The 10779-nt window shown below is 50.8% G+C and overlaps 2 protein-coding genes across 3 annotated transcripts in view; one reads left to right on the top strand and one right to left on the bottom strand.

The window, feature by feature from the left end:
• Positions 1 to 7906: 7906 nt before the first annotated feature.
• On the bottom strand, positions 7907 to 9857 carry LOC149852462 (actin, cytoplasmic type 5). 2 transcript variants are annotated; one of them, XM_090029041.1, is made up of 2 exons: positions 9702 to 9857; positions 7907 to 9554 (listed from the first exon to the last, which is right to left on the bottom strand). In XM_090029041.1, exon 2 carries the CDS (start codon positions 9534 to 9536, stop codon positions 8406 to 8408), a length of 1131 nt encoding a protein of 376 aa, XP_089885167.1. In that variant the 5' UTR covers positions 9537 to 9554; positions 9702 to 9857; the 3' UTR covers positions 7907 to 8405. The 2 variants fall into 2 exon arrangements, with proteins under 2 accessions (XP_089885167.1, XP_089885168.1); XM_090029042.1 differs by having other exon boundaries at positions 9666 to 9755.
• Positions 9858 to 9957: 100 nt separating this feature from the next.
• ARID3B (AT-rich interaction domain 3B) overlaps positions 9958 to 10779 on the top strand; it is a 51900-nt gene continuing 51078 nt past the window's right edge. The window contains exon 1 of the mRNA XM_090028603.1: positions 9958 to 10074. The gene's annotated coding sequence lies outside the window, so the exon portion shown is untranslated. The remainder of the gene's footprint in view (positions 10075 to 10779) is intronic.

Raw genomic sequence — 10779 nt, 5'->3', positions numbered from 1 at the left:
CCCCATAAAGGGGTTGAGTAACAAGACACTTAAATCTTCCCTCTCTTTCATCCTCTTGATTTGCAGCCCTGTTTGTTGCTATAGGCCAGTGGTTGTCAACCCACAGGCCGCACGCAATCCAATCAGCACACTGCTGCAGCCCATGTGACATCCTGTTAAACTGATGCACAGGACATTGTGGATGCAGCCTACGTAACACATTGAGAGCTGCAAGCATGACCCAGTACAGCAAATAGGTTGAGAACCACTGGTATAGACTTTGTCCTTCTGGCCCTGCCCATTGTGAAGGAAGTGATTTTGGGGCTGGCCTGAAATGTGCTTTCAGGGCTGGGTCTGATAACTGCTCAGGTCTAGCTACACCCCAGGGAATTGCATAAATATGCGCTGGTGTAAATTTGCACATAACATGTATGACTGTGCATAATTTAACTTGGACAGGCTATGTGCCTCCACCACTGTAGGGCTTCTGGCACCCCAAGCTGGGAGCCACGTGGTGGTGCATGACTGGACAGCTGGTAAGTGGGGATGGGAACTCCTGCGTGTGGGCATGGGGTTTGGGAGCAGGTGCAGGGATGGTTGTGGAACCCCCAGCCACATGCCCCTCCTCCCCCCAATGGTGCACAGCCCCTGCCACCAGCAGAGGCAACAGCAGCAGCAGGCAGTTTGCCCTCAGGGCACTCATGGCTGTGGCAGGCAGAGTGTCCAGGTGGCACGTGGCTCTGGCTGAGTACAGGGGGCTGCACATGGTGGCATGGAGCCAGCCTAGATGGCCTGCTGGTGCACACCTTCCACCTGGACCGGACTGGCTCTGTGCCAGCATGTAGGGCTCACAGCACTGCAGGCAGGAGCTGCATGTCATCAGGCCAGCTCTCTGCCTCCATGTGGGGCTTCCAGCACTCCAGCAGGAAGCCACGCACAGAAGCACAGAGCTAGCCGAGTCCGACGGCACACAACTCTGTGCCTCAATGTTTGGCTTCCCACTGGAAGCCCCATGTGGAGGCATGGAGCCTGCCTGGGCCCATGGTGCACAGCTCCTGCCTGCAGTGCTGCAAGCCCCATGTGTTGGCATGGAGCCAGCCTGGTCTGATCAGAATGTGTGCACCAACAGGCCAGGCCAGCCCGACTCCTTGCCGCCATATGCAGCCCCTGGGACTCGGCACATAATTTTGTATTTTCCTTGAAGTGTATCCAGCAATGCAAAGAAAGCCTCTCTCCAGCACTGCTGTTTTTTTTCTGAGGCTTCCCCTAAGGGCAAGTCTCCAAGGAGCTGCTCTGTGGCTTTATGGTTGTGAACTGAGCTCAAGTCAAATACCAAATTTTACCAGGGCAGGCTGGGGATTCTATGGCATAAAGTGGCTTTTGTGGGTTGGGACTATCCATAATTCACATTACTCCCTGAGAAGAAGTTAGGAGACAAGACCACAGTAGCAGCTGTAGTTCTAAGACTCCAAACCCCACTGCTGGCAACCTGGGTTGCCTATAGGAGTTGGATTCCACTGGAAACAGGTCCCTTCCCTCCTATACAGATTGCTGCATCTGCCAGATTCTGGCTTCATCTGTTGTGACAGCTGCTGGCAAGTCTCTAGTATCTATATTACAGCTTTTCCAGAGCATCTAGTAACTTTGGAACAGAGAACTTGGAGCTTTGAGGCAGGGATCTAATAGGATGCAGTAGCAGGCAAAGCTAACACTCAAACTGGTGAAGAAGCCACAGCATCCAGTCAGGAAAGGAAGGCCTACCGGAGGCCCCTCAGCTCTACCTGCTTGGACTCCTTTGTGTCCTTCTGATATCCCCTGCTGGAGATTTCCATGCTCCCCGGAGGACTCCTATATGCCCTGCTTTCCTATTGAAAACTCCCAAAGAAAACAAGCCTCACACATGCATTTGCCACCCAGCAGCACCACTGTGCTTAAATGCTGCCTGTTCTTACTGGGAAACATCCTCTCCACTGGGAGGCATCCCAGTCTCCCACCCCGCAGAAACCTTCCAGTCCACTCCCCATTCCATAGGTGCTACAGTTTGCATGCACCTCTGGCAGTGTTTCCTGCTCCTAGTTCTCCAGCATTGCAAGCCTACAATGGATCCTGGCCGGCATTTTTTGACTCCTGAATACACCCGGCATTTCTGCTGATCAGCTATGTTCTTTGAGGAGAGCTGCCTCTTCCATCTCAAGGTTGTATGCACTCAGAAAACCGGATGATCTTTATTTGCAAGGGCGAGGACCCTCTAGTGCTTGCTGCGTGACACAAGATCTTTCCTTCATATCAGTATCTGATCAGCAAGATAAGTACAGCTTGAAATCCAGCTTTTTATCACAAGCTCATCAGTTAGCTGTTATGAGATAAAGATCACAGATTGTTAGACAATGTCAGCTCTAACAACTCAGCTTCCTCCAAAGGTTGCAGTCTTCCTTGGTTGACAAGAGACCCTGCCAGACCAACCCACTCCTCACCACCTGTCCTTCCACCACTGCACACCCTCCCCATTTCCCTCCCCCTCCCACTACACACATCAAGAATGCTTACTCCCTGCTGCTTATGGGAGGCTGAGGTTAGACTCTTAATCCCAATATCACTCTTCCCAAGCTGCTAGGAAAAAACATACCTCTGGACTAGAAGTCAAATGGAACAAAGAATGCAAGCCAAGGGGGGGAAACAGACACTGGAATAGGGCTATTAGGCAGCAGTTCTGGCCTGGCCTTGCTGGGAGTTTGTCCACCTCTGAACACTGACTTTGTGGAAGCTTAAGAACACACATGTATACAGGTCACTAAAACAAGAACTTCACCAGCTTGTCCTCCCATCAAACATCCTGGTCATGCTTCACATGCATGTTCATCTTCCTGACCTATGCCAGAAGTCAGGAAGACATGAAGAAACAAAAGAAGTTAGGAAAGACTTGGCTCTGTCTCCTCCATGAACCCTAAACTGACTTCTTCCTATTCTGCCAGATCCCTACCTTCACTGCATCCCAGCATCTTGGCCTAAACCCACCTTAATCCCCTTTCCTGCTACCATTATCTCCATCTGATAAAGAAACTTTCTATCTTGTACACACCCAAAACACTGGAAGATGTTCTTCTGCCCATCCTCATTCCACACAAATTCCCAATCCATGACAAGCACTTCCTTAAATCCAGGCTCACTAGAGGTGTCCTCTCCATGGCAGACCCTCACACTTACAAAGTAAAAGCTCCACAAGTAAAATGATAAAGAGCTCAAACCACTCAGTTACTTCAAACCCACCAGATGCGTGTCCACATGATCATTTAATGCAGAGTAACCCAATTTAAGCTGCATTAGGGGTGTGTTTATATGTGCACACCCTTAATGTGGCTTAAAAGTGGTGATTTTAGGCTATGTAAGCCTAAATTTGATATCTGCCCAAACCAAGCATCACATTTAAGCAGGATTAGTTAATGTGGATTAATACATGTGTAGACATGTTACTCCACATTAATGCAGGGAATTTAGGCCTGGGTCTACCCAGCCACTAGGGGGTCGGCCACCAGATCCCAGCCCCAGGGCTCCTGGCTAGGCATGTCTCCTCCCCCAGGGCTGGGCTGCTCCATCTATAGTTTGCCACTTGTAAGTGTTTTTGTTTTTTTTATTGTTGGTGGGTGTTGTGAAAGTAACAAAAGTTTTTTTTGTTTCAACCATGTGTGTCCTGAGACTGGTGCTAGGGGTGGGCAGGAGCGGAGGAGGAGGGAGTCAGCCAGAGCCTCCCACAGCTGATGCCTTAGCTCTTGCTGGCAGGTGTGCAGCTCTCCTGGGGCCAGGGCAGTGGGGTGCCTGCTGGGGCCAGCACCATGGCCAGCAGGAGCACTGGTCACTGGCTGCTGCTGGCAGGGGCAGCCCCAGCACAGGGAGGCAGGGTGGGCAAGGAGGGAGCTGATGTGTATTGTCCTGTGGCTGGCCAGAGATCAGAGGGTGTGTTTCTAAGATGGCTGCCAAATGCTAGCAGCTGGCTCTGGCTTCAGCATGGCTGCCAAGTGCTGGCAGCCATGGGTCCAGAGCAGGGATGGGCAAAATGCGGCCCGCAGGCCTGATACAGCCAGCCAAGCCATTCTATCTGGGCTGCGGGGCCCCTAAAAAATTTAGAAAATTAATATTAATCTGCCCTGGGCTGCCTGTCGTGCGGCCCTCAATGGCTTGCCAAAACTCAGTAAGCTGCCCTCCACCCAAAATAATTGCCCACCCCCGGTCCAGAGGCTGGAGCTCCCGCTCAGTGGCCACAAGGCAGGGCTGAAGCAACCTGGGACTAAAGTTAGTCCCAAGTCCCACCACATGTAGATACCTGCCAAAACCTGCTTAATTTGTATTAGTTTAATGTGCATTAAATTTAAGCCCACTTAAATTCACGTGTAGATGCACCCAATGTTTGTGCCTTTGTACAACATGCAGAACTGCCTTGTTAAAAATGCTTTCAATACAGAAACCACTCCGCTTAGAAGAGGTTGCTCCAATACACAGAATAGACCAAGCCATGTAATGGACAAAAATCAGTGTCATGGTCAAAGTATGCCAAGTTCTAAGGGTGGGCTCACATTGTGGAAACACTTATGTCTTCTGCATTGTTGCTAGGACCCCCTCAGCACTGTCTCTCCTACTGCCCTGGGGAAAGAAATTGTAATTTGGCCATCATCTATCATAGCTGAAATATGACCGAGTCTTACAGCATATGCAGAATAAACCATATGCCAACAGGATAATTCAAGACAGAGGAACGGCACCTTAAGTTAGCATATAGGTGATGTCAACACGGACCTTTCTGGAATTTCAAAGCAAGAACTCGAGTTTGTATGTGTAGGTATGGTCTGACTTCTGGCCACTAATCCTGCACGCTTTTACATCCAAATCTACGGTCAGGCTACAAGCAAGGAAATTCAATCACAGGATCAGAGTCCTGGCTGTTGTGTTGACTTGACGCTAAGCTAGGACATCATTAAGGGTATTAGCTTGCCATGGTGAAAGAGCTATCTGCCTTAAGAAACTGCACAAACCACATTGCTTTTCTTACTCCTATAGGGAAGCCTTTCCCCACAGCAATCCAGAAAGACTGCTGTGTTCACACCTGGCAGCAGGAGGCAGAGTAAAAGTCACATTAATATAGAACAGCAGATGGAGGGAGAGAGAAGAGAAAGAGGTACAGGTCAAGTTTTTTAGAGGAAACCAGAAAGGAGTTGCAAGAGTCAATTTATAACATGAAATCAAGAAAACTGCAGTGTGCAGTTATGAGAAGCAAGGACAAGCAAAACAGAGCACCACATTTGAGAGAACAAGAATACTTTGAATTCTTACACCTCCATGCAAAGAACAATAACGCAGCTTCTGAGACCTCTGCCTGCATAGTCCTCTTTTTTTTCTTTTTAGCCTTTATTGCCTCCACAAAATAACCAGGCACCCTTGTGCTGAATATTCATTATGACTAGAAGAAGCCTGAGTTTTTTGTTGTTTCAAGCTCCGAGAGAGTTTCTTATTAAGCACAACGTTCACTGTTTACAAAGGGGGCTTATGCTGAAGGATCATCAGCAGGTATCCTGGTTTTCCCTGATAAAAAAAAATAGCAAATTCTCTGATAACCCCCCCAATCTATGATTAAAATTAAAGTCCCCTCCACCCTGCTTGTACCCCCCACTCCCCCCAGCACAGCCCTCCCCACTTTGCTCATGCCCGTCACTCTCCCCACAACCACCCCTCAGCCCTACTGGTGCCCCTCACTTCTGCCATGGCCCCTCCCACACTCCTCCAACAGCCCCCCAGCCGTGATCATAACCCTTGCCCCCCAGCCCTGCTGGAGGGGGCTCCCAGCTGTCACGGCTATGGGGCCAGAGACCCAGGTCTACAGCTCCCTGCCTCCAGCAGAAGGCAGCAGCTGCTGCAGCAGGAGCACAAACCAGCTCCCACACTGCTGCTGCCAGCTCAGGCTGCTCCCACCCCCAAAACCATGACCCACAACCCCCCAGCCCTGCTAGAAGGGGAGGGGGCAACCCCCTGCAAGCCCCACCAACTTCACAGGCTCCAGGAAGAACAGTGAGCCCAAGCCCAGCCTTGCCTGACTGACAGCCTCAGGCCCGGTCCTTCCCTCCCGGGAGGATTGGGGGTTTCACACCCTTTTTGCAGTTGCCTGTTGCAGGCTGGAACTCAGCCAGCCTGCATAGTTGTTTGCAAAAGTGGGAAATCCATGGGTATCTCTGCTAAAGAGGGAAAATCCTATTTTTCTGATATAAGTTGGGAAATCCGTTGTTCTCTGTGCAAAACAAAAAACCTGGATCCCCAATTATCAGCATAGAACAGTGACTATTCCTCACAGTGTTTTACACAATCAGGACACTCAACCACCCAGGGTGCAATAAACAGCTACTCAGAATGGAAGTTGGAATTCTCTAGTTTGACACTTGGTTCTGCCACAGACACACCATGAATCCTCACTTTACTGCTACATCAGGCAGAACATTTCTTACCCACCTTTCTTCCTGCTACAATAACTTTGCCCTAATAGCCTCTGAATATAAGATTATAGAGCCACTGTTATATCTTTGTACATATTAGATTCAATGAGTTTTGTAGTCCAGGGATCAGAAGCCCAGATAGGTCTGGTCACAAAGTTAACTGGGGGGGCGGGGGGTGTTGCAGACATTCATATCCAGAACATGTTTATATAGTAAGAAGATTAAATAGTTGGGTTAGAAACACAGCTCCTATCAGTTATGAGCAGTGCAATTCAATCCATAGCTCCCCCCCAGAAGACATGGTACTAGGTAAGCATATTTCTTTTATAATACTAAGATGATTAGTATTTCCAAACATCACAGGAAAGACTTTTCAGCCACTGTTAAGAACTTTATATGGAATTTCTCATCATTCTATTAACAAACGTGTTTTGTTAAAGCATGTCAGTTTTAAAGTCTTCCTTAAGATACTGCCAAAATGGAAGACAAGCCTGACAAATGCCAAATTGAAGACCATTAGTTTCACCAGCTGAACTTCTTACGCAGCAGGAACTACACTGCAAGACCAAATGCTGTGAAAAGGGTAAAGGATATGGTAGTTATGCTTTGCATGGAAGTCTCACATTTTAGGTTTGTTATGTTAATGGTAGCTGTGCTCTGTAGAAAACAAGTGCATGCACTCCCCCCACCCCTTTATATGAACTTGAGCACACATGGGATTCTTGATGACTAGAGTGTATTGGTAAGATTATTCAGGTTCATGGATGCATTAAGTACCTGAATGCATACAAACTGCTTCCTTCCCTCTCTTGGAACAGATATCTCATCAAATAGTTAAACTGAGCATCTTCTTCCAGAGTGAGGCGCTTTAAAATACCCTTTCACCTCCTCATTGTCATTATCTGTGGAAATGATAACATTTATCATTATTCGATTTAAAAAAAAAAAAATTGAAATTAAAACTTTTTTTTTTGTTTGGTTTTTAAATGAAAAAGAGAGTTATAGAGGTTACTTAAGTCTCCTATGGGAAAGCCTCCTCTTCCCCCTCCCCAGCCCAGGGAGAAAGAAGAAATTATCTCCTTTAAGAAGGAAGAAAACCCAGAATATTTTTCCTTGCATGAAAAGGAACTGCTTGCGCTCTAGTAAGAGACACTTTGTTCATCAGTTCTTCTCCAGCAAGAAGAGGGTTCTGAGAGCCAGATACCAAAACCTAAAATAGTTTCTGCACTTATGTAAGTAGAGAGGTTTTAGACGCACTACTTATCTGCATTTTTTTTAGATCAACAAGGTTTGCCCATCTCCTTCAAGACTGCAGAACTTCAGTATAGGCTTTCAAGTGTTACATGGACACAGTTACAGAAGTGTGCTTTTTTATAGGGAGAGCAAGTTTTACACACTGATGACTTCATCTTCCAGGGCAGCTGATTTGATACAAAAAGCTTGTACAGTAGACCTTCAGTTTTGAACTAGAGAAGTTTATTGGTAATACCAAAGGTGATAGCTCCTGTCATTAACAGTTTCTTCATAGATAACAAACCAATAGGGACAACTAACAACCCTAGAGTTACATACTGGAAGCCAAGTAACCCTTTCTAAGTATCAAGCTCCAGAGAAATTACAATTTGTTCCTCTAGTCTCCACTAACACTGATTAATAGCAACTTTCATCACAAACTCTGAAACAGATCATATAAGATGCAGGGGATATAGTTACTACACAATACAAAAGGAATGGTCAGCTAAACCTGGGGCAAGGGAAGTAACAAAGGAATGGTCAGCTAAACCTGGGGCAAGGGAAGTAACAGTCAAACAATACTGGTCCAACAACAGAGGCTCTCAGGGCAGAGCTCTCAAAAAAAACAAAAACACAAGCTTCCCCATTTGGTAAGCATTTGCCCAACCACAACAGCAGTAGCTCCGTTCGCAGAGGCAGGCACAGCTGCTGGGAGCATCTTCAGAAGCACTTGCGATGCACGATGGATGGCCCAGACTCGTCATACTCCTGCTTGCTGATCCACATCTGCTGGAAGGTGGAGAGAGAAGCCAGGATGGAGCCCCCGATCCAGACGGAGTATTTGCGCTCTGGCGGGGCGATGATCTTGATCTTCATTGTGCTGGGCGCCAGCGCCGTGATCTCCTTCTGCATGCGGTCAGCAATGCCGGGGTACATGGTGGTACCACCTGACAGCACCGTGTTGGCATACAGGTCCTTGCGGATGTCCACGTCACACTTCATGATGGAGTTGAAGGTGGTCTCATGAATGCCACAGGACTCCATGCCCAGGAAAGAGGGCTGGAAGATGGCCTCGGGGCAGCGGAACCGCTCATTTCCAATCGTGATCACCTGCCCATCGGGCAGCTCATAGCTCTTCTCTAGGGAGGAGGATGAGGCAGCCGTAGCCATCTCTTGCTCAAAGTCCAGGGCGACGTAGCAGAGCTTCTCCTTGATGTCTCGCACGATCTCCCGCTCGGCTGTGGTGGTGAAGCTGTAGCCCCGCTCCGTCAGGATCTTCATGAGGTAGTCAGTCAGGTCACGGCCTGCCAGGTCCAGGCGCAGGATGGCATGGGGCAGGGCATAGCCCTCATAGATGGGCACGGTATGGGTGACGCCATCCCCAGAGTCCATGACGATACCAGTGGTGCGACCGGAGGCATACAGGGACAGCACGGCTTGGATGGCCACGTACATGGCTGGCGTGTTGAAGGTCTCAAACATGATCTGCGTCATCTTCTCCCGGTTGGCCTTAGGGTTGAGAGGTGCCTCAGTGAGCAGCACTGGGTGCTCCTCGGGGGCCACACGCAGCTCATTGTAGAAGGTGTGGTGCCAGATCTTCTCCATGTCATCCCAGTTGGTCACGATGCCATGCTCGATGGGGTACTTGAGAGTGAGGATACCACGCTTGCTCTGTGCCTCGTCACCCACGTAGCTGTCTTTCTGCCCCATGCCCACCATCACACCCTGGTGCCGCGGGCGCCCCACGATGGAGGGAAACACAGCACGGGGTGCATCGTCACCCGCAAAGCCTGCCTTGCACATGCCCGAGCCATTGTCCACCACCAGTGCCGCAATCTCCTCGTCACCCATTGTCTGCAGTAGCTCAGCCTAGGGGTGCAAAGGGGAAGGATTAGAGCCGCGGGGTAGCCACCCTCACTTCAGCCCAGGGAGACCAGCCCACCCCCAGCAGACCCCGAAGTGGGGGAAGGGTAGGACAACCTTCCCTCCCAGTAAAGCCCGGCCTGGCCCCGCTACCTCAGGGCTTGCTGTTACTAGCTCCGCTGCCCCGCCTCACGCTACGACTTCCGGTCGAGTTGCCTCGCGGGGCCCCTTTTCTACCTCCCGGAACCGGAAGCATAACGTGCGCTCCGCGCGCTCATTGGCTGCCCGCCGCGAATTCCCGCCCCCTCCCCTCTCCCGGCGCTTCCTGCTTCCGCTCAGCGGCGCTTCCTCCCCCTTCCCTCCCCAAGGGGGGGCTGAGCTGACTTCCGGTCCGCGCCCCGCCCCTCCCCCGCCCCTCCCCCCGGCTGCACTTCCGGTCCGGCTCCGGGGGTGGGGGGGGGCGGGGCGGGATGGGCGGAGTCTGCGTTCGGGCCTGGAGCGACCTGAGCCCCGCGCCGCCGAGCAGGTAACGGCCCCGCGCCCTCGGGGGTCCCCGCAGCTAGGGGTGTCAGGTGGAGGGGGGCAGAGCTGGTACTGGCGGGTGAATGGGTGGCTGGGCTGGGGGGTCTAGGGGCCTGTGGGTAGCAGGGGCAGGGCCTGGCGGGGAGAAGCTCTGCCCGGGCCTCCCCCACTGAGGCCCCCCCCCGTTGGGGCATGGGCAGAGCAGCCTTGCCTTCCTCTTCAGGCGCTGCCTCCCCTGGGCCTTGTTCTGCTGTACCCCCTGGGGCCGTGTCAGGCTCAGCCTCCCCCCACCCCCACTCCGGACAGTGCCAGCTTCATTTCTGAGACCCGCTAGAGCCGTTCGCCTGTGGCAGGCAGGGACATCGGGCAACCCGCAGCCAGGCAGGACAGCTTAACTGCTGCCAGTTCCTCTCTGAAACCCTGGGGTTTATCTTGTGCTCAGCATTCGCCCTCCTCGTAGTGCCAGCGATGCGAGGCAGCCTCGAAAGGACCTCAGGGCACCCCGCGCAGACCCCTGGCTGAGGATCACCAGTGCTGGGCACTGGCATGGAGGTGCTCCGCAACCCAGCACATATGGTTTTGCAAAAAGCCAAGAAGTAAATATTGCCAGAGTCTTTTATGCGTGAAACCGAGAAGTAATTAGCTACACGTTAGCCAAAAGCTAATTAACACTGAATGAGTTGAGCATTCAGGGGAGCGGGGGTTGATT

This window comes from Crocodylus siamensis, chromosome 15 (assembly GCF_052110815.1).
Source record: "Crocodylus siamensis isolate JL-2025a chromosome 15, ASM5211081v1, whole genome shotgun sequence".
Taxonomy (NCBI): Eukaryota; Metazoa; Chordata; order Crocodylia; family Crocodylidae; genus Crocodylus; species Crocodylus siamensis.
This window is presented reverse-complemented; position numbering and strand designations above follow the sequence as displayed.

Coding starts and splice junctions, on each gene's coding strand:
- LOC149852462 (XM_090029041.1), bottom strand. CDS start 9,536: ATGGGTGACGAGGAGATTGCGGCACTGGTGGTGGACAATGGCTCGGGC.